The sequence below is a fragment of the Haliotis cracherodii genome, unplaced genomic scaffold (genome assembly GCF_022045235.1).
Source record: "Haliotis cracherodii isolate W230 unplaced genomic scaffold, xgHalCrac1.p SCAF_5, whole genome shotgun sequence".
NCBI classification, from domain to species: Eukaryota; Metazoa; Mollusca; class Gastropoda; order Lepetellida; family Haliotidae; genus Haliotis; species Haliotis cracherodii.
The window spans coordinates 42,683,376-42,708,071 of record NW_027266308.1 but is presented as its reverse complement, the minus strand read 5'-3'; the positions used below and the strand labels follow the sequence as shown (position 1 = coordinate 42,708,071).

The following is a 24,696-nucleotide window of genomic DNA, read 5'->3' as shown; positions in this document are numbered from 1 at the left end:
CCCATTCATTTGTCCATTTTATTGAGAAATGTCTGTATGCTTACATGTCCATGTGCTGGAGTTGTCAGTCTGTGTATGTATCATGTGCAATATGTATGTTGAGTTGTATATATCACAAACCTGTATTGATGCAGTATCGATACAGTTTATTTATCACTGCTGTTATAAAAAGTCAACAATCAATAATTCTTCTCTTTATCTTTAAACCATGTATCAAGCAAATTGTTTTCCAGGCATGTCTTTGTTATTTTCGAAGTGAGCCTGGTTTAACGCTGCTTTGAACAGTATTGCAGTTACATCACGTGTGTAAGCTTGATGAGGGAGGAAAGCCGGAAGTAATGTAGGTTTTAGATGTTTAACACATGTCCACAGCTATAATATACCACAAATCTTGATGGTTTACCTATGAAACAAGCTAGCTTTGGATAACCATTCATAAAATACCCCATATTTTTATATAATAAAACAAATCTGAAAGATCCACTTACATTTTCTCACATGCCAATTAAAAATATTTTCTATAATGTAAATGTAGTTGAATGTTTTCAAATGGGGAATAAATTAAAAAAGGAGTCCAACTCAAGTCTAGAATGATTTGACCAGTCAGGTTTGCCTTAACTCTAGACCTGAAATTAAGGATTGTTCTGGGCTCCATTTGGATCTTAATTTTATAGTTTGTAGATATAATATTTTCAAATAAGATAACTTTATTTATAACTAAATTTCAGTCTATCCAATTATAGGTTAATGAATTAGCTAAATGTACATGCTTTTATCTCAAACGTGGCTTTAGAATATCTGAAAATATCAGTGAAAAGTAATGGTTATTCAGGTGAAACTTGAGTCTGATTTCAGCAAATGTAAAAACAGACAACGTTTTAGTATCAAATCATGTTTATTGTTTCTGGCAGAGAAAATCATGTCATTCCTTTTGACAGATTTCTGGATGATATCTTCATCCAACAAACTCATCACATTAGTACAATTTGTACATACACTCAAGGTCTCCTTGTGAAAGAAAGCATTTCCAGAACAACTGAAAGAGAATTATGTAACTGTAACAAGAAAGCTTTCTACAAAGATTTTTTTGCAGAGAAATAAGTTGAAAGTAAACTTTCACCTTCAACAAAGGTAACTGAATATTGAAACTTTAAAGTCAAACATTTTCATAAGCAGGTTTTTGCAGGTATCTTGACTAACTTCAACAAAATATTTTTGGAAATTGAAATAATACTCATGCTCACCTTTTCACTACTACCATACACAATCATATTTCACATACAGATGTCATACTAATGCTGATGGTCCAGATATAAAGGTCGCCAGTTTCTTACTAATTCATGCATCCAGCAACTGTAACATGGTCACACACATCTCTCTAGCTTCCATTCAACAGCTGGCATCACGTAACTGCATGTGAATCTACCTGAGTTACTTGATCACAACCTACACTGTCCAGAGATGATTGATTGCATGACTTGTTTTTCTCCCTGAGCTTGTTTGACAACACTCATTGCATATTTCTGGGACAGGGGAAATTGCAGCCTACATTTCATATTTGAATTAACGCAAATTTCAACTAAGCCACCCTACTATTTGTTAAAAAAGGCTTTGGCATCATGAAGTAAAAAAAATCTTCAATCCATTATCATTCTTCATTTATATCTGACTATGTGTGTGCAATTGTTCTCAAGATAATGAACATTTCATGCATAATTAATTTTCATTAACTATAAAATATATCACAATTGTGAATTTTGTTCAAAAAAAGCTTATATTGATGACATAGATAAATGAAGACAATTTTAACTTCACAGTTAGCTAATAAACCCATCAAAAGGCATTCTTCTCTCATCTCTTGTTTCGTACTACAACACACTCCTCTCCTAATCACACTTCTCTCCATGCCTAGTATTGACCTAGTATATCCCACATAATTATCACAGAAATGCTTAATCATATCCATCCACACAATTTGAACAATCGCAGTTACCAAAATATCTGAATAAACTTAGTCAAGACACCAGGCTGATTTGACGTCAAAAAACTAATTCAATGATTTCTTCATCAATTTACAATTTAAGTTAAAGGTATTTTTAAAATCAACCTTTCCCTTGATGCAGAATATAATGATCAATGTGTAAAATGACAAACATTAATGAATTCCTGTAAGAAGATGTCTCTCCATTTCTTAAAAGCCAGATTTCCTAAAACAAACCTCCCTAAGTGCAAAACCTGTACTGATTGGAAGCACTCGAAAAATCTTCAAAGCAAGCGAGCAGGGATAGCACTCAGTTGGGCCTAGAGACAGAAGTCGCTTACTGAATCTCTTTGGCTGGTAACTTACTTCTGCACGTACACTACAGGGTATACATCCTACCCTGGAGCAGTACTGGCCCAGGGTTTATAGTCTGGCCCAATTGTTTCTGCAATAATGGATATTGAATAAGTAACTGACATCCATCTTGAATGCTAGCATTAATCTTCAACGACAGATCTTTCCAATAAATATCTTGCGTGGGCGATGTATATGTCAAGATGAATATGAGTATCTATGACAACTGATATTCCTTTGTTAGGTCTGCAAATACTGACACTTTAAGTATGTGTCTGATATCCTTTATTAATGAATGAATGGAAAATGATTAATGATAAACCTGAGTTCAACCAGATGATGATATCAACATTGCCCTATAAATCTCATCACAACCATCCACTCAACAATGTTTTTTATGTTTGTGACAGTATGACTAAAAAGGTTATATGTTCCCATCAAGTACAATCCATTGAGTACATGTGAACTATGAAAAACTGTTTACAATGAAGGATATGGAGAACAACATCGATGACTGAATATATTCATATATATGTAAAATCAGACTCACCAACCATCATCGTTCAGGCTTTCCTGGACCCTGTTCCACAAGCGGTCTTAGCTCTACACACGCCATTAAACCCCATTTCACCTCACCTCCCCTTAGCTCTTATGTGATTGTAATTCAACATAGGCTTATGGTAGTTGAAGTGCTAAGAGCGCTTTGTGGAATGGGCCCAGCATCAATTCCACAAAACAAAAGTAGCGCCAAATAATTCATGACATTTAAGGTGGACCCCTTTTTACTATATGAATCATGGAGCACATTGGGATAAAGTGAGTTGTGAGATCGAAGGGGTACCAGTGTGCATAGGGAATTTCAAATAAGGATTTTGAGATCTTCATCTTGAGATTCACTGAAGGAGAGATGTCAGTAGAATGTCTTTGTGCTTATCTGTAATTGATTTAGATATTTTTCAACCGACTAAAAACAAATTTAGCAAAGGATTGGGTCATTTAGACACTTAACGTTTTAGAAGACTCTTCCCCAAAACGCTCATGTGTTGATAAGTGTGAGTGGATGATGAAAGTATCTCAAGTTCGAAACCATGATGTTTTCAACATTGAAACAACTTTTTCAATTCATTTGTAAATAGAGATTCAGTTGGGAATGTGTGATTCCTAAAGCAACAAAGCAAGGAGGATTGGATAAGCAACATGTACTAATAACCCATTACAGACAAGCAATCCTTGAATAAATAAGGTTAAATGTAAGGGAGACCTGTCATTGCTTAGGATTAATGTTTATCTGACACACAGACTCAACACTTTCATTTGTCTCTACAAGAATGAGTTGCGTGTTATACAGGCCCTATCAGTACTCTGGGCAAAGTGGCATTAAACCCAACTCAGTAACTCACTCTCTGCACTGATTTACACATCTCAATGGAGTGGCATCTGGAGTATCACAGTGGTTTTGGGGGTTTGTGTTTGTTCTTTAACGCTGCACTCGGCCGTATTCCATCAATATGACAGTGGCCTGTTAATGGTAGAGTCTGGACCCGACAATCCAGTGATTGATATAATGAGCACGATCCATGCTGTCAAAGTACAATAGAACAGAACAGTATCAACCAAGTCACCTTATTGTTCATCAAGTCCATTAAGTTGCCTCTTACTACAAGCATAGGTTGCTTGGGACCAATTCTAACCCGGAGTCTCCACAGAGGTCAAAGGTATTTTGTTTTATGTTCTAATACATTTAAATTTCAATACTTATGACATGCAACGGTGATTGAGGCATTAAACCAGATTTCACTGATTTAACTAAAAGAATTACAAAATGTCTTAAGAGTTGCTGCCAAAAGTTTCAATGTTATTGAATATTGACTTTTGTTCAAGGAATATGACAGCTAGAGCATACGGTCTGACAAATACACTCAATCAATTTGTCAGATTTTATATTTTCTATATCACAATGCAAGTACTCAAACTTGACAAAAAAATTAATCAAACCTTAAACATCAATTGTTCATAAAGCCCCATTCTCGTTGTATTTATCCCTGAAATCCATTGGAAAACATTCAAAAGAAATATATAATGTGACAGGAAATTCTCTGGTTGACCATAAAGCATATTATCTCATTACTGTATCTCATGTGTGTTGTGTCCACATGTATAAAGTAGGGTTCCTTATTTCAAGTTGTCATTGGATGCTTGTATAGGAAGAAAAGCCATTCAGTTTGCTTGTATGCCCAAACTGTTGATCGCTTTTGGCAGCAATCTTTAGGTTCTCATATTAGTAGCATGTATTGACCCAGAGGAAAACCAAACTCTGGGCTTGTCAAGATGTAACAACAGATAAAGTTTGGCATTACCAATGGAATATTCTGAAATTATAAAGCATGTCTTCTCATATGATATATATCATAACAATTACAAACATATTTTAGAAAGTCTACCAAATGACGACCCATTGCAAAACCAGTCGGTCTGTAGCAATAAATGTACTCTAAATCTGAAATTAGTACCATTTCAACCTTACTAAACAAGAATTCACCTCAAAGTTTCTACCATCTTCCAGAGGCAATGGAGCTGAATGATTATAAAAACTCAGTTTCCACCCTTGCCAAAATAAGTCAAAATAAAATTGTGTAGCAGAATCGACATCCAGTTCATAAACAACATGGCAACTGCCATGCAGATTTCAGTCAATCACAGAATTTGCAAAGCATGTGTACCACCAACTGGGCGTCAAGATATATTTCCCGAATCTGTTCATGTTTAAATCAACTTGCTCAAGTGATTTGATGCACTTCGCAAGATAAGACCTGTATAATCACAATGAAGATCTTGATTATCGAACAGATTGTCTTGACTGGATTGATTATTTTGTTTTAAGCAAATGCAAGTGATATGAGAGGTGGCATAGAAGGGACATAACTCTTAATAGCCACTGGTTAACACAATGATCGAGCCATGAACTTCCAACCTAGTTTGAAAAGGGTGGAAACTGGACTTTTATAGTTAGTTAACTCCCTACCTCGGGAGGATGAGTTTCTACTGACTATTATGCAGTTGGAGTATTATCACAATGACTAGATATAAATATATTGCATACTGCACTGTAAAGAGTAATATATAAATACAATACAAGCATTGGAGGACCAAAGCTCTACGTCAGGATTGGATCAAAACGGCAGAGAACGAACAAACACATATAATCTAACTTTGTTTCAATATTGCTCATCATGAAAAAACTTATGTGCATAAAGGTTGGTGTACACGACATGTAACTTGCATAGTTGTTAACAAATATCAATTGTGCAACAAAATCATTTTACACCTCAGGACCGAATCATTCATAATGTCCATAATTATGGTGCAAATTTAATCCATTGGAAATGTTCAAGTCTGTTTGGTTTCAATCACTGATTTGGTTATTTTGACTAGAAAAATAAAGTTGATCACTGAAAATTATTCAGGAAAAAGTCAATTTAAACTGATTAATAGTTCAGTTGTCTTTGTTCTGTGACTCGTGAAAACACAGGATGTTAAAGTTAGACTGCTTCCATGGCTGGGACTTGGCATCAGGGGTATGAGGCAACAGCCATTAATGTTAATCCACATCGAGATCCTGATGTAATATAGTCAAATGTGACATAGAATCACAAGCTGCCTGTAATGTGAGAGTGTAAGTAAACATTTAACGTCGCTTCAGCACTATTTCCGCCAGATTGCGATCTCTTCTTCCAGGAGTGGTAACCACTTGGTAATGAGGACTGAGTTAACTTATAGATTTCAACTTCTTTCATTCTTTCAATGCAGTGTTTAAGTAGGGATGCAGGTAACTTTATCAATGACTTGTAAGGTACTAGCATCTGTACCCAAATGTCACATTGAAGAATAAAAGAAGTTGAACTCCGTAGGTTATCTGTCCTGACTGTTTATCCATAGCATGCTACCTAATGATGTAACCACATATAGTCCAGTTGAGCAGGATCACACCGTTGTATAGAATAGATTGATGAGATAAATTAAGTCAGTTTTGGGCGTTTCAAGACGTTAATAAGATACAAGCCCACTTTAACTTCCCGTGTGAATGCCACTTAAATGTTAACAACACAGTTCTACTATACTCAAAAGGAAATATGAACCACCTGATTCTTTCACATTACAAAAGTCAATCTGTCATAGTCACCCAATTCTTTCATATTACTCATGGTCAATCTGTCATGGCATGACAAGATTCAATATAGTAATAAGAAGGAATCGGGTGGTCCTTAACTTCTTTTGGGTAAGATTACCGTAATTTCTTGAGTAAAGTGCGCACCAAAGTAATATGCGCACCCCCCTCTAGTTAAATCTGTATTTTGGAAAAAAAATCTCGAATATTATGCGCAGAAAAAAATTACACCCCTTCAGTGAACTCCGGTAAACGAACGGGTGATAAAAAAAACCGAAATTAATTTAAACAATATTAAAAGGAATTTATTTTGAATAAAATAAATGAAATCAGTTACTAACATAAGTCCAGATATACAATGAACGCTTTTTATAAGCAGACAGTGTAATAACAAGATTAATTTGCGTACTTCAGTACAGATTTGTTGACATGGTATTTCCGGGTTCTTTCTTTGAGTCGGGGGAAAAAAACATTAAAACTCATTATGGTATGTATAATGCGCACCCCCTTCTACACAGCTGTGTTTTTTGGAAAAAAAGTACGCACTGTACTCAAGAAAACATGGTACTATCCATGAAAATTGCCCAAAAAAATTTAGTATGAAAGCCATGTCAGTTGCAGTTTCTAAAGAGTGATGTCATAATTATTACAGGTCAAGGATGTTGCGTGCACGATTAACAGTGAAACACACATCAACACATAACGCACACAATTCAATAGATCACATGAGGTATCATGGGTGAAAATGTACACTCACATCTAGGTCAAGAACAGAACCAAACTCAACAATACAAGTCAAACAAATGAGTAACATTCAATGATCACATCCCTGCAATGAAATATCAAGCTGTCAAATGTTCAGCAGTGTCAGTGTAATAGATTGCTTTTGAAAGGTAACATGACTAGGGGAAGTAACTCTAAGTCCAAGGGGAGATAACTGCTGCTATGTGTCCCCATTCATGGCTTCTGGTGAAGGCTGCTGAAGTTTAATATTGATGTAGTCCGCTATCAACAAAGTGATTGCCAGGATCTGAAATTAGGTCAATTTGATTAAAAGTTGTTATAAAAATATTTATAAAATGGTGAGGTGAGGTAAAATGTGTTTAACGTCACGTCCAAGATTATTGCACTTATATAGCAACGTGCATATGTGTGTGTGTCTGCTTGTACTAGTCCGGACTAATGCCAATTTATAGTGCTATCCTACTGAGATACCATGCCGCAGTTTAACATGAATACCCCGTTCAGAGACACAGTACACTGACCAGTCCTTGTTTTAGCCCCTTAATGCCGAGCGCCAGTAAGGGTAACAACAAGTACCATCTTTTAACATCTTTTGGTATGACGTGGCCGTGGGTCGAACCCCGGACCTTCTGCTCTCCGGGTGGACGCTTATTTATGAAATGCATGATCACAACCTGGTATACCCTGACATTAACACACATATTACCCATAAGGGTATGAATGTCGGTGATTTCCACTAATTATTCTCACTGAACATAACATTTCTTCTATTGTTTTCATTGTTTGCAAAGAGGCACATAGCAAAGTGACGTCACATGACATCATCTCCAATTGTTCACGACAATCCTTTCATGTTATGTGACATAGTTCCAACAATAGATAAAATGAGCCAATGTTGAGATTAAGAAACCCACAGTTTTGTACATTTTATTAGAAGAAAGACTGTTGGTAATATATAGAATAAGCAACGTGCAACTGGGAATTACGGATCATCATCCCTCATGCATTACCGTTGAAAGTTTCTCGCCAAGGTTCAAACTTGACTCACACACGCACCATGTTTTTGTACTTGGTATAAAGTGACTTACCTTGGGTTGTGACATGGCAAAGATGAGTTTCTCCGTGTGGTGTTCATAGTGGTGCGGAGCGGACTCCACGAGCTGGTTCACCACCACCATGAAGTCGTTCTTCCACCCACCAAAAGTGATGATTGATTTGAAGTCGTACAGGGCTACTGGTTGCTGTTAAACAAAAGTCACGATTGATTTGAAGTCGTACAGGGCTACTGGTTGCTGTTAAACAAAAGTCATGATTGATTTGAAGTCGTACAGGGCTACTGGTTGCTGTTAAACAAAAGTCATGATTGATTTGAAGTCCTAAGGGGCTACTGGTTGCTGTTAAACAAAAGTCATGATTGATTTGAAGAGGTACAGGGCAATGTTTTGCTGTTTAAACTAAAGTCATGATGGATTTTATGTATACAGGGCTACTGGTTGCTATTAAACAAAAGTCATGATTGATTTAATGTGTATACAGGGCTACTGGTTGCTGTTCAACAAAAGTGATGATTGATTTGAAGTCGTACAGGGCTACGTGTTGCTGTCAACAAAAGTGATGATTGATTTGAAGTCGTACATTGCTACATTGCAAATTAATCATGATTGTAAAACACCTTTGAGAACACACCATTCATTACACACCACAGACACTAATTACTACATACCATAGATACAAGTTCGAGAACTGAGACACCATCCTCCTGCACAGCTAGCCAGATGTCTTCATCTGAGCTTGGCGGACACTTTATCTGAATGACAGACATGACAATATTATTTCTGATCTGACAGTGCTCGAAACAAGTTGCGTACCTGTATAAATAACATACTTACATATGCCCCAATACGTCAACAAACCTGTCATTGTTGGCGTCTGCTAAACAGAGGGCTTCTGTTACCTCATAAAACAACCACAGTTGGGGTAATTAGGGGCTTTCCAAGAACACACAATCTCATTAAAATCAGATCTCAGTTCTCGCTACCGCTAAACAAAGATCTGAGGACATCCCATTACGGGTCACGTCAGACCGACCTTGCGCGAACTTTGACCGACCAAAGGAATGACCAATCAGAAGGCAGCTTTCTCGTGCTTTACGGCACTAATTTCAAATTGGCGACTATGCTTCGCAACATATTTTGACAAATTCTTGATTACAAATTTGAAACCTAAACAAAAGAACATTCTGGAATGGCTAATAGATAGTCTAGATTGTATGGATTCAGTCGTTAAACCCGTAACTATCGTTCGGAGTTAAAGTTTTCGAGGTTGCATGATTAGAAATCACATTCCAACTGTCACTTTCATAATCTGGTAAGCGATGCTCTGATAGGTCGGATGAAAGGTCGTTCTGACATGACCCCTAATGGGATGTCCTCAGCTCTTTGTTTAGCTGTAGCGAGAACTTAGGTCTGATTTTAATGAGATTTCAAGAACACAGTTCTCCACACAAAAACATTATTGCCTGTTTCTAGATGGTGACTATGGCAATATTCAGTGAAACACACCCACAGCTGCAGTGTTTTCAGTGTAGAGCTTTGTTGCCTGTAGATTTGATTGAGTTATTTTGAATTTTGAACTAAATATTGAGTATTGGGTTTTAAATGTTACATTTTCACATTTCCAATTGCATGTGCTTCATATTTGTGCATCAGATTATCAAACACGGCTGTTCATAATTTCAATTTGTTAATCCTCTGTTTAGTTTGATAAAGCATTCAAATTTTGTATGGTGGAAGCACATCAATACAATATATTTGGGAAACAATAGTTTTGCAATACTGGTTGATTGGTTGGTTTATGTTTTACGCCCCATTCAGCAATATTCCAGCTATATGATGGCGGTCTGTAAATCATTGAGTATGGACCAGACAATCCAGTGATTGATATTATGAGCATCGACCCACGCAATTGGGATCGATGACATGCTCAACCAAGTCAGCGAGCCTGACCACACGATCCCGTTAGTCACCTCTTACGAAATACTGAAATAACATCAAAATCAATTGGAAGTGTGAACATTCATATGTAATGTAGCTGATTGGCTATTTAGACAGTGGCATATTATTGGGATTTGATACCTCTGACTGACCAATCAGTATCAGTCTGTTTAAGGTCATTTTCTTCATTCATGGTAACTTGGCTCTAATTGCTTCATACCCTGTGAAACTTAATTCAAGTATTGCTGGATAAAAGTGGGTTTAAACAATTGAGTTAACTCAGACATAGTAATATGAAACAGCCTGTAACTGTGGTACCTTGGCTCTGAACAGCTTTGCTCCGTAGTACTGCCACTTCCTGGCCACAGCGAGATACACACGGATACAGTCTGCAGACGTCCGACCTTGAAGTGACAACCAGCGTTCAGCGAGCCTCTCCAGGAGCGAACTGGAATTGTTAGAATGATATGCAGTCCAATACATGTACTTGGATACTGGGGTTACAGTGTTACTGTTTTGGTTTTCAGGAAAAACATTTCACTAAAAAATCTTGTCATAACCACTGCAACTGCAACATCCTAACCTATCTGCAAAATGGTATTAGTATTATAAAAAGAGTTGGTAACAATGCCGCTTTATGCAGTACTTCAGTTATAACATGGCATGTCAGCTTTGTGTGGGAGCAGTATTTCTGTTATGACATAGCGTGTCAGCTTTTAGTGGGAGCAGTATTTCAGTTATAACATGGCATGTCAGCTTTGTGTGGGAGCAGTATTTCAGTTATGCCATGGCATGTCAGCTTTGTGTGGGAGCAGTATTTCAGTTATGACATCGCATATCAGCTTTGTGTGGGAGCAGTATTTCAGTTATGACATGGCGTGTCAGCTTTGTGTGGGAGCAATATTTCAGTTATGACATGGCATGTCAGCTTTGTGTGGGAGCAGTATTTCAGTTATGACATGGCATGTCAGCTTTGTGTGGGAGCAGTATTTCAGTTATGCCATGGCATGTCAGCTTTGTGTGGGAGCAGTATTTCAGTTATGACATGGCATGTCAGCTTTGTGTGGGAGCAATATTTCAGTTATGACATGGCATGTCAGCTTTGTGTGGGAGCAGTATTTCAGTTATGACATGGCATGTCAGCTTTGTGTGGGAGCAGTATTTCAGTTATGCCATGGCATGTCAGCTTTGTGTGGAAACAGTATTTCAGTTATGACATGGCATGTCAGCTTTGTGTGGGAGCAGTATTTCAGTTATGACATGGCATGTCAGCTTTGTGTGGGAGCAGTATTTCAGTTATGACATGGCATGTCAGCTTTGTGTGGGAGCAGTATTTCAGTTATGACATGGCATGTCAGCTTTGTGTGGGAGCAGTATTTCAGTTATGACATGGCATGTCAGCTTTGTGTGGGAGCAGTATTTCAGTTATGCCATGGCATGTCAGCTTTGTGTGGGAGCAGTATTTCAGTTATGACATGGCATGTCAGCTTTGTGTGGGAGCAGTATTTCAGTTATGACATGGCATGTCAGCTTTGTGTGGGAGCAGTATTTCAGTTATGACATGGCATGTCAGCTTTGTGTGGGAGCAGTATTTCAGTTTTGTCATGGCATGTCAGCTTTGTGTGGGAGCAGTATTTCAATTATAACATGGCATGTCAGCTTTGTGTGGGAGCAGTATTTCAGTTTTGACATGGCATGTCAGCTTTGTGTGGGAGCAGTATTTCAATTATGACATGGCATGTCAGCTTTGTGTGGGAGCATTATTTCAGTTTTGACATGGCATGTCAGCTTTGTGTGGGAGCAGTATTTCAAATATGACATGGCATGTCAGCTTTGTGTGGGAGCAGTATTTCAGCTGTAACATGGCATGTCAGCTTTGTGTGGGAGCAGTATTTCAGCTGTAACATGGCATGTCAGCTTTGTGTGGGAGCAGTATTTCAGCTGTAACATGGCATGTCAGCTTTGTGTGGGAGCAGTATTTCAAATATGACATGGCATGTCAGCTTTGTGTGGGAGCAGTATTTCAGCTGTAACATGGCATGTCAATTTTGACTGCATCATTTCAACAAGTACACTGCAGGAACAAGAGTATATTACTCACGCTTGTTCTTCTGGTTGTGTGACATGGTATTTCTTTGGGTAGAACTTGGTGACGGCGGTGATGAGGTGCTGATGTGCTGTGGATGATGTTGATGATGCTGCGCTGCCGCTTGATGATGCCTCCATCCTCATGTCCCCAAACTCCACCTGCAGCAACAAATGTCAGTCAAATCAAAACACATCTCCATGGCAAAGCATTTTTCAATATGGCTGCTTCTATGTTCTATAGAAATTTGGATATTTATATCAAACTGTGTCAGCGTACAAAGGGAGGAAAACCCAACACAGGTAGGAGATGTATAGATGTACACACAAGCAAACCAGCTATCTTAATCAGGGTGAATCTGGGATCTGAACTCACAATCAGCAGATCATGTCATGTTTGAGGGAGGCAACTATGCACAGCAAATTATTGATGTCTCAGAGACCTTGGCCACAGTTGACCCACATGTATATGAAGAGACAAAAACTCTCCTTTGGTCATCTTACATCAAGGTTGTCAAAAGGCATGTGACAAATTTCAGCATCAAATGGCTATGAACCTATCACGGTACATGGAAACCATAATGCTAATAATGCTAATGCTAATATTGCCCTGACAGAGCGAGGATGGTAGGTGCAAGCTGTGGATCACATCTTACCTGAGCCATGAGTGAGGTCAGCTCTAGAGCAAGGTCTCGGTTGAGGGGGAAGCGTCCATGGACAATCTCATCGTTCACTTGGTAAGCCAGCAGGAGTTTTTCCTTCTCCATCTCACTACGACTATTGCGGCTAAAATATAACCTGCCAAATAGATCAACAACTGGTCAACAGTCTGATATACCATACCCTGCAACACAGATCCTACCCAAGACTAGCAGAGAGAGAATGGCTTAATGCTACTTTGAACAGTATTTCAGTCAAATACTGGCGAGTCAGCTTAATGTGAGAGGACGGGCTGAAGTGATGCAGACTTTAACCATGTTGATGAACCTACATGGAAGAGTATGGTGCTGACAAACCAAGGATCCTAATCAGGGTTAATCTGGTATTCAAACCCACAACCAGCGAATCCTTCCATGACTAAGGGATGCAACCATGTCAGAATAATCCAACAGACTGCAGGATACTTGTGTGTTTGATACAGTCTGACATATAACAAATCTTAAAACTGAATTCTCTTCAGAGTATTCTGATGGCCTTCCTCTGGTCAAGCACCGACTCTCCTATTCTTGTAGAGTATTCTGATGGCCTTGCTCTGGTCAAGGTTCCCTGACTTCCCTGACTCACCTATTCTTGTAGAGTATTCTGATGGCCTTCCTCTGGTCAAGGTTCCCTGACTCACCTATTCTTGAAGAGTATTCTGATGGCCTTGCCCTGGTCAAGGTTCCCTAACTCACCTTTTCTTGTAGAGTATTCTGATGGCCTTGCTCTGGTCAAGGTTCCCTGACTCACCTATTCTTGTAGAGTATTATGGTGGCCTTGCTGTGGTCAAGGTTCCCTGACTCACCTATTCTTGTAGAGTATTCTGATGGCCTTCCTCTGGTCAAGGTTCCCTGACTCACCTATTCTTGTAGAGTATTCTGATGGCCTTCCTCTGGTCAAGGTTCCCTGACTCACCTATTCTTGTAGAGTATTCTGATGGCCTTCCTCTGGTCAAGGTTCCCTGACTCACCTATTCTTGTAGAGTATTCTGATGGCCTTCCTCTGGTCAAGGTTCCCTGACTCACCTATTCTTGTAGAGTATTCTGATGGCCTTGCTCTGGTCAAGCACCGACTCACCTATTCTTGTAGAGTATTCTGATGGCCTTGCTCTGGTCAAGCACCGACTCACCTATTCTTGTAGAGTATTCTGATGGCCTTGCTCTGGTCAAGGTTCCCTGAGTGATGATCACGAAAGGCTTGTTCCCACTTGGAGATTATATCACAGACCTGCCAACAAGAATCAAACACCAAATGTACCTGACATGAGTCACTGAGCACATGAAGCAGGCTTGAAACTGAAACCAATGACATGGACAAATAGTCTCTTGAATGAGTGGATACAACTTCACATGCGTCAGCAATATTCTGCTAAATCATGGCGGTCCGTAAATGATCATATCTGATAAAGTAAAACAAGTGGTTGATAGGACATGTTGTGCCTTAGACAACTGGGCCACCCGTACCCCCACATCATAAGGGAGGGCACGGGTGGCCCAGTCATCTAAGGCGCCGCGATCGCTGTTCAGAGTTGCGTCCCTTAGGCACGCCAGAAACCTATGATTGTAGGTTCGAATCCCGGTTCGCCCCGATTATGTTTCTAGGTTTGTCAGCACCATACCCATGCTCATGGGTTTCACCGAAGTGGTAAACGTCTGAGACCTGCATCACTTCAGGCTTTCCTCCCACATTAAGCTGACACGCCATGATATAACTGGAATACTGTTAAAAAGCGGCGTTAAACCCAACTCACTCACTCACTCACTCACTTACTAACTCACTCACATCATAAGGAATCAGATAAGACAGAATCAGATAACAGAATTGATCTTAAGTGAAAAATACGAAATTTACTAGTTACTTGATCCTGGTCCACTTTGTGGTCTTGCCACAGTGTCCTTATTTAAGAACAGTAAACCATGGATATTACAAACACAAAGGGACCACTAATTTAGTTCGTAATAACCATAATTCATGAGCATATATACAGCATATATCCATCAAATGGCCAGGACTAAAATTAAGTTTGTTATATCGGTCAGTTTGTAACAAGCGTGTATGTTATAAACATAGTTTACTTTTTGAGTGTTTCGTGAGTCAAACTGCAATTGTGGAGAGGGTTGCCAGAAACTGACCTTGAGATGAGTTTGTAAGCAGTGTTCTGTCTGGGTCCCGGCAGGGTCGTCCGTGTAGAGGGCAAACCCCGACTGGCTACAGTCTCGCACGGAGATCATCTTGTGTAGTGATCCCAGGAACTCCTGTACTGTAGTGGACCCATCGAAACTGACAACCTGGAAGTAGGGTTGCGTGAGTGAATGATTCAGTGCTGCAGTTGGAATATTCAGAATTATTATGCCTCAAAGTGAGATTGACCAATCAGAGAGCAGAACTACTGAACCCACATGAGCACGTATACTGTCAGTAAAAATCCATGATGGTTTGTTATTGACCTAATATGAGACCATATAACGTCCGTAACAGCCATCTTGGATTTTCAAACACCCACTTCACATATTTCACATGAAAATTCTGCTACAGAAATTTGTTATTCAACACTGTTTTGTGTTTTTATATCATTAATTGTGATGTGCAAGGACATTAATCTTGTTGAAATCACATTTGTGACTTTATTGATAAAGATTATAATTACAATTGTCAACAAAGTTTGGCCCTTAAGGTTTGAAGAGTAGTCTCCCCTTGACCCTTAACGTCAGCGTACTCAGCTCAGAAGAGTAGTGCATTATGGATACCACATAGTGTAAACTTTTCGGCATAATAAATTTGTCATGGTGTGTATAGTTGCCGTATACAATGTTATATTAGGTTGGAAGAAAAATATTGGGCGAGGCATTAAAGACACCATAACTAATAATATCATTGTTGATCTTCAAATAGGACATTTGTATCAGTAAATAGTTTCTGACTGCTTTTCATCAGGTGTTAATGATACCGTATATCGCTGTGTATAAGGCGACCCCACGTATAAGACGACCCCCCTGTACACGCCTTAAAAATCAACCCAAAATCCTATACTCCGTGTATAAGGCGACCTGGAATGAAACACAACACAAGTCTGACTGATATACCGGTAGAAGATTTAACGCGCTCTTGCCGACTGTAGCGTATTTCGCACACGGACATCACAAATTAGTTAGTTAGTTACTTTGGAGATTGAATGTGCGCTTTCCGACTGATGCGTATTTCGCACACATCACAAGTGCGCACACAAACCTTATATATGCAATAAAAATATGTTTATCTTGCGTTGTTTTTTTTTCTACAATGATAGGTCGCGTGTGTAACTCCGGCACACGTCGCCATTTTGTGTTTACACGGTACGACACCAAATTGGTGCCCGTAAAATAAAATTCATTTATGAAGTAATAACATATAAGAGACAATGGTGAGTAATTTAATCGCCAATTAACTATGTTGTAACTAACTAGGCTTATGTTTGCTTCACATTCAGTGTTTTTATTCCACAATCACTTGTACACACCGTCTCCAACACTTGTTAATACAACTGTAAAAACAGCGGGAATTGATTTCAGCTTAACAGGGAGAGGCGGGTAACAGGGAGAGGCAAACAAAATTGGCTTTTCTGCCGACGTATCAGTCAGAGATATTGTATTTAGTGAATGTGTCCAGATATATGCCAAGATATTGGGGAAGGTGACTTGAGGTTTAACTGTGGACTGATGCTGTTTTTTTAGCGCCCGTCCATTGAGATACCACGGCACAGTTTAACATGGATACCCAATTCGGACACAGTATACTGACTCCGAGCCAACCAGTCCATGTTCTGTCGCCTTAATGCAAGGAAGAGTACCAAAAAGTACCATCTTTAAACAACGTTTGGACATTCTAGTCAATATTTAGCTGGTATGAGACAATGGTCAATATATATTTGATATGAGTTATTGGTCAATATTTACCAGGAAAGTGTTAATGGTCAATATTTACCTGGTATGTGTCAATGGTCAATGTTTATTTTGTATGAATCATTGGGTAGTATTTTCCCGGTCCAAAGTCATTGGTCAATTATTACCTGGTATGTGACATTGGGCAATATTTACATGGTATGTGTCAATGGTAAATATTGACCTGGTATGTTTCATTGGTCAATATCTCCATGGTATGAGTCATTGGTCAATATTTACCTGGTATGTGTCATTAGTCAATATTTATTTGGTGTGTGTTATTGGTCAATATTTACCTGGTATGTGTCATTGGTCAATATTTACCTGATATGAGTCATTGGTCAATATTTACCTGGTATGTGTCAATGGTCAATAATTACCTGGTATGTGTCATTGGTCAATATTTACCTGGTATGAGTCATTGGTCAAGTTTTACCTGGTATGTGTCTTTGGTCAATATTTCCCTGGTATGAGTCATTGGTCAAGTTTAACATGGAATGTGTCATTGGTCAATATTTACCACCCTCTTGTCATTGGTCAATATATACCTGGTATGTGTCGTTGAGAAAATGAACTGGAATACTGATTGGTTGAGAATGGTGATACGGGTGCCGCAGCAGCATGGACATCACCTCCATCCGCGACGGCTTCGACTCACGCACACCCTTCAGAATAATTCTCTCCAGTGCCCTCTGGCAGAATATTGCATATTTGCCCGGTTCCGTTCTGTCAAAATAACACAATCCATTCAAAATGACATGCAGGTCCAGATCAGACCTATCAAACTCCATCAGTGATACAAATGAGAATAATACATCTCATGTCAAAGAAATCAACAGAGAACAGAGAGAGCAGGGGTTGCATTCATATAATAATACATTTCACTGTTTCCCATCCCAGAGTAGAAGATTGTTATACACAATGTCTGTTTTAGAACCCCATGGACGTACTCTTCTATCAACAAAGAAAAAGAAAAACATACTAAAGAATTGACAAATCATTTAATAATTACTGTGGTGGCACAGTCAGTCTCATCAATTGGTCAATTCTGTTCATAGTGGTATGGGTGAGTGAGTGAGTTGGGTTTAACACCGCTTTGAACCGTATTCCAGTTATATCGCGGCATGTCAGCTTAAAGTGGGAGGAAAGCCCGAAGTGATGCAGGTCACTGACATTTACCACTTCGGTGAAATCACGTTTCGTTTGTTCGTTGTTTGATGCCACACTCAGCAATATTCCAGCTATATGACGGCAGTCTGTAAACAAGCCAGTCTCGACCAGACAATCCAGTGAATGACATCATGGGCATCGATCCACGCAATTGGGATACCATGACATTCATCAACCAAGTCAGCGAGCCTGACCACCCGATCCCGTTAGTTCCCTCTTACGACAAGCATAGTCGCCTTTTACGGCAAGCATGGATTGCTGAAGACCTATTCTACCCTGGATCTTCACAGGTAGGTGAAACTCACGAACGAGTGAAATAATGTTGTTTTAGGCCTGTAAGTAAACGGGTATGTGCCAGGCAAACCTGTGGTTGGCTACAAGAACAACGAGCATTGCCAACAAGACATGATTACACACCAGCAGCCAGGGTACTCAATACTAACTCTCATTACCACAGTGCCATAGGAATTCCAGGGGTAGACAAGGTCCCCAGCAACCCATGCTGGTTGTAAGAAGTGACCAAATGAATTGGGTGGTCAGAATATCAATCACTTGATTGTCTGGTCCAGAATAGAATAAGTACAGGCTATCAACACATAGCTGGAATATTGCTGAGTGCGGTGTTAAACACCAAACAAACAAACATTACCAAAGCATGGAATATGGGATTGATGCTACAGTGGAATCCATCATTGTCTTATACGAAAGACTTGAAATTGAATCAAACGGTTACTGTCACACAAACCTGGGATCTGCATGTCTCTGGAGATGTACTTTGAGCAGCCACATGACGCTTTGTTTGGGAAGGAAGAGGGACACACACAGAGACATAAGCTGCCACCCCTGCATAATAACATGGGCCTGTGGGTTCATCTTGGAGTCGGACAAGTCCATTACAGACGAGGTGGGGGAGGTGGGAGACCCGTCACACAGGAACCAGGAATGTTTGCCACACAGGAGGAGATTCTGAAACAAGGGTGCTCATAGTTGACAATCAGTGTGATTTTATTATAAATATTACAGAAACTAAAGGAGGCAAGCATGAAATACTCATATCCCCCACCAGTATGACATGCCTGGTGGTGTGCAAGGCCAAAAATATGGTACACTTTTCAAGATCTACTCCGGAAACAAGCACTACTGTCATTTTCAGTCTTGAGTCAAAGTCTTTGCTCTGGAAACTCAAAATATAATTTTTTTAAACATCCCAAACTATGAAAAGGCATCAGTTCACCACTACCTATCTATGTGCAAAGTTTGGTTAAGATATCTCTCATGGTTTTTGAGTTCTGCTCCGGAAATGAAATGTGACAGACGGACAGCACTCATTCCTATATCCCCATTCAACTTCATGGGGGATAATAATACTTGAAGAAATTAAATGATGATGATATTTACACATGACTGCTATATGGCAAGCAAGCTGTATATCGTCTCCTACCTGCATGGCTGTTTTGTGGTGTCCGGGGTGACGAGACGTCTGCTTGATCAGCTGACAGTAGAGTTCATTTTGCAGCTCGGGGTGTTCTAGGCAGGAGTGAAGAATGGACTGTGCCAGAGTGACGTGGAACTCCAGGGACGGAGACTCAATCACAGTGTTGATGAACTGGTACATAGACTGCAGGGAAACACACCAGTAATAACATGATGGCTAAAACAAGGGGTCTTATTGGTTGGACATTTTAGTATCGATATATCGAAGTTTGACGATATATTGATAAATAATAAGATTAATTTCTCTGTATGTGTATAGATAAAAATTACCTATATAGACTTGCAATCAAATGCTACATATGAACAAGTCTGATCCATTGAATGTATAAAATTGAAGTTTCTGCCTTCTTATTGTCCATCTTAACCATGGTCATCTTAAGAAAGGTAAATGTTTCCGTGGCAGTGAATTATTAATTTAGTATGGATATTTACAAATGTGTATTAACACAGTAGCAATATTAAAATGTACCGATACATAAATATCGCGATATACTTTCTTTCTATATTTCTTTGTTGTTTAATGCTGCACTCAGCAATATTCCAGCTAAATGACGGCGGTCTGTAAATAATCGAGTCTGGACCAGACATCTTTTAGCATTGATCCACGCAATTGGGATACGATGACATGCATCAACCAAGTCAGTGAGCCTGACCACCCGATCCCATTAGTCGCCTCTTGCGACAAGTATAGTCACCTGTTATGGCAAGCATGGTTTGCTGAAGACCTATTCTACCCAAGATCTTCACATGTTTTGCGATACTCAATGACATCCCCAGCTAAAACTGTCACAGAGTAAGGGAGTGAATGCTGTTTAATGCCATTCAGCATTATTCCAGCTATAATAATGCAAATAAATAATCTGGGTCAGGTTACCCAGGGGTTGACTGCATGAGCAATAATTCCCAGCTATGAGACAAGTCCTTCCAAAATTGGAATGTAAACAAAAGTGTTGATTGGTTTTGAACATATTTTGAACATATTTTGAACATATTTTGTACATATTTCATTATCTTGGCTATCCCCTTGTTATAATGTTACAAATATGACCTGCTGACAGCCTTCAACTGTGTTTTGGCAAACACATGACAACATTCATGTTTTTCAGCATTATAAAGTCTACATAAAGAGATGTCAGCATTACCAGTACACAGTGGAAAGTGTTATTTTAGGGCATCACAAAGTTTGATTGTTTTGATTGTTTTTTGCAGCATTACAATGTTTAAATAACAAACATTTGAAGCTACGTATTAACAGCAAAATTACAAAAACTAACAGGGGCCTCAGTGAGATGGGAGTACTCGCTCCATTTAGAGCTAGAGCATTACAGTATAGGGCTGGGCGGAAGGGAAATACTATGGATCAGGGACTGTGAACAGACTACCTTGAATAGTTCAACAGCCTTCTCCTGCAAGTCCTCGGAAGGCAGCGTGGTCATGGGCCGACTGATTGGCTCCTTGGTGTGGAGCAGGATAGGATGTTTCCACATCACTGAGTCTGTACAGATATATTTAAACATTAACAAATATTTACAATAGAATCATATTGACTTGAACACCTTAACATCAAAGGTCGTAGCTGGATAAAATTTAAAAAAAAAAATATACCAACAATGTATTATATGTTACTCTGAAAACCACATACCCGCTGTATATCAAATTTCATAATTATACAAGCAGATATGTGTGTGTAAGGACTAAAGACATTTTAAAGTTAGATTGGAGTTCTTTGAGCCCTTTTTTTGAGGCACCAGAGCTAAAATCATCCATGCAATGTTTCACCTTCATAAGCCGTGTAGTTTCAGAGAATTTGTCGAAACTGCAAAAGTTTACATCAGATAGGACAGACAAAATGCTGGCCATAAGCTTACTTGACTTTCAGTCAGGTGAGCTAAAACAACACCTACTTGGATCTCCATTTGCCTCCATGAGTTTAGACACCAGCTGCTCGAAATCAGTGCCGACAGTGCCAGCCCCTCCCCCTGTGGCTACTGTGAGATGGTACAGCCAGGAATCCTGGGGTGGAAACAAACACATATATATACATCACAGCATTGGTAATTTATAGGTCATGTTGTTTTCAATCATGATCATCATTACAATGAAAAAAATATGAAGTTAGCATATAACATGAGATGTCAGAATGGTTTGCAGTTTTATTAATTCTTATTATCTTATTATCAAAAGGGAGGTAAGTGTTGTGATTTATGCTGATACATCAGTGGCCATACCATCCTGTTGGTCGTCTTCTGTTGTATGGCCTAACACTTGGTTGGAGAAAAGGAGTTAATATTTAGTTCTCATGTATAATACGCATCCCTAATTTAGGAGTCTAAAAATTTTGAAAAAAGTGTGTATTATACGCGAATAAATACAGTATTGTCATACCATTTTGAGTTCAGTCTTAATTCCTTTTATGAGGTAGGTTGACTCTCAATATGCCATTTATATCCAAGTGTGTAAGTGGATCCTGTATGGCAAAGGGAGACAACTCTGCATAGGGAACAGCTGTTACTTAGACAACAGGGGTACTCATGGCCTCTTGGGGAAAGTGACAGGAGTGTAAAGATGACAGGGTAATGGATGACAACAGGGATAATGCAACAGCGGTTACAACATCAAAAACATGTCCTGCCTTGTCCACCTACCTTTTCCTGTTTGGTGGGAATCACGAGATATGTTGGTCCCTGACATGGTGGCCAGATGGCGATGACGTGACGCGACGGGGTAGCAACATCCGACTCATCGTCTGAGTCACACGTCCCGTCAATCTCCTCCAACCTCACGTCTCGTAGCTGGATCTGACCAATCGGGGTCTGGCAACAACACAGCACAGTGTCACACAGCTCCAGTAACACACAGTGTCATACAGTAATGGCCTACAAGACTTATTCATCTCTCACTCTCTCATCTGTATAGTATGACTATCGTAAGCTTCTTACCAAACTTTGAATAAAGTAGTTTGACCGACATGGTCAGTAACACTTACAGTGAAATCTCATTAAATTGGACAGTACAGTTCTTGGTGAAATCGTCCGGATAACAAACTTCAGAGAACTTCCCTAAGTGTATATGTCAACGTTCCTACCAGTGACTGTGTTCTCAAGACTAATTGGGTCCAGATTACACAAGGTTTCACTGTACCATTCATCCATGAAAATACTGCCGAGAAACTTATCAAATAAAACGTTCAGAGAATTAGATAATTCCTACATACTCAGGATACATAAACTATAGAACACATGACAGATGTGATGGAGAGGACACAAGCTACTTTATCATCCGGAACTGGCTCCCACAGGAGATATCACTTGGGAGAGATCAAGTGATATCTACATTGTAGATATCTCTGCAATGAAATGGCAACACAATGCTTTGCAGACCATTGTGACATCATTGGTTACCATGACGTCACAATCATATGACATCCCTAATGGCTCTGCTACTGAAACTGTAAGCAGTACTTTTTACACTAAAGACACTGCTTATTACTGTCTACAAATTGAAAAAGTTGGAAGATAGATGTTGGGTGATAAATAAAATCTCACCCTCGTGTCTTTTGATATCAAATATATCAACACTCGTTGATAAAAGTGGAAAAAATCCTCGGTAATTTCCCACTTTTATCAACTCGTGTCGACATGTTTGATATCAAAAGACACTCAGGTGAGATTCTCTATATATCCCTGCCTTACTTTGTCTGATGGCGTCTTGTAGTAGAGAAAGTGGCGACTGAGCAGCACACACCAACATCTGCGAGTTGTTCCGTTCTTCACCTGCACAGACACAATATACACCATCACACCACAGTCTCCATACAATCTCCAGTGGAGGAAATAAAGGATAAAGCCAAGGCGTTTGTCAAAGTCCTCATCATAGATATAGAGGGTCCTTAGATTCCAATTCTAATGGCAGAAAATGGCATGAACAGGAAGGTGTAAAGGTGTTGACTGGAATCTGTACATTCTGATACCTCCAGTACTGGGAAGAGTGAGTGAGTGAGTGAATATGGTTTGACATACTTTTAGCAATATTCCAGCAATATCATGAAGAGGGGCGCTAGAGTGAGTGAGTGAGTGAGTGAGTGAGTGAGTGAGTGAGTGAGTGAGTATGGTTTGACATGCTTCTAGCAATATTCCAGCAATATCATGGAGAGGGGTGCTAGAAATGGGTGATATCATCAACCACTGTTTCATGCAGAAGTGGTGGAGAAACAGGCCAAAGTGACATTTACAATAAGGATGCTTATGAAATCAGATTGGATTTGTGTTTCACAATATCTAAAGACACTAGTACTTCTGTCCAGGTGAACTAAACTGACCACACCAAAGGGAAACAGGTGCTACATTTTTTTCCATATACTGTAAATCTTGAAATTAATGCATCTCCAAATTAATACGACTGCTGGCCCCAAGCCAAAAATGTGACTCAAATCAACGCGACAATGCCGCTATTAGCACTGAGTAAAGCATTTCCGTAACAACAAGAAACAGTGATTTCCTAACAACAACACACAGTATATATGTTTATTCTGTTGATTGGCATGAAGGAAGTTCAAAGGTAATAAAAAAACAGTTCACTAATTGGAGTGGTCAATGATGCCTAGTTTGACAGGAGTGGGTACAACTTTTGACCCCAGCTGTGATAACTTACCGGATGCCTATTGTTTAATTCCTATTCTTTAAATGACATTGTATATAATATAAAAATCTTAAATATACTTGTTACAACTGCTGTTCAATAAACCGTGTTTGTGTTTATATTCAAGATGGTATTTCCGCTATCTAAAGTGTGTGTCTTATTGTTGATAGTCATTTGGGAGACAAAAATGCAAAGTTTCATTAATGCGAACAAAGACCACTCGCATTTTTCACATTTAATGCACGCTCGTGTTAATTTCAAGATTTACAGTACATATCATATGGCAGTAAAGATAACAGCAGGCCAGAGTAGTATAGACAACAACATAGACAAGGTATAACCTTGGTAATCCACCCCTTGACAACTGCCTTGCCATCCATATTGTCCAGTAGATAGCTTGTTGCTTGTCTCTTGATTACTCGGTTAAGTACTGGAATTAGAAACATGAATCCCGTC

General features: G+C 39.2%; 1 protein-coding gene across 3 annotated transcripts in view; it reads right to left on the bottom strand.

Annotated features, from left to right (window-relative positions):
* Nucleotides 1-876: 876 nt before the first annotated feature.
* Nucleotides 877-24,696, bottom strand: part of LOC139444206 (pleckstrin homology domain-containing family H member 2-like) — a 194,169-nt gene continuing 170,349 nt past the window's right edge. For all 3 annotated transcript variants that reach the window (XM_071225117.1, XM_071225118.1, XM_071225119.1), the window contains 16 exons: nt 24,582-24,670; nt 23,295-23,375; nt 22,248-22,415; nt 21,507-21,615; nt 20,985-21,097; nt 19,550-19,726; nt 18,854-19,074; nt 17,487-17,664; nt 15,154-15,309; nt 14,151-14,248; nt 12,979-13,120; nt 12,339-12,484; nt 10,556-10,685; nt 8,968-9,051; nt 8,333-8,485; nt 877-7,530 (listed from right to left, as the gene is read on the bottom strand). In XM_071225117.1, coding sequence (XP_071081218.1) covers nt 7,444-7,530; nt 8,333-8,485; nt 8,968-9,051; nt 10,556-10,685; nt 12,339-12,484; nt 12,979-13,120; nt 14,151-14,248; nt 15,154-15,309; nt 17,487-17,664; nt 18,854-19,074; nt 19,550-19,726; nt 20,985-21,097; nt 21,507-21,615; nt 22,248-22,415; nt 23,295-23,375; nt 24,582-24,670 — 2,132 coding nt within the window. In that variant the 3' untranslated portion in view covers nt 877-7,443. The remainder of the gene's footprint in view (nt 7,531-8,332; nt 8,486-8,967; nt 9,052-10,555; nt 10,686-12,338; nt 12,485-12,978; nt 13,121-14,150; nt 14,249-15,153; nt 15,310-17,486; nt 17,665-18,853; nt 19,075-19,549; nt 19,727-20,984; nt 21,098-21,506; nt 21,616-22,247; nt 22,416-23,294; nt 23,376-24,581; nt 24,671-24,696) is intronic.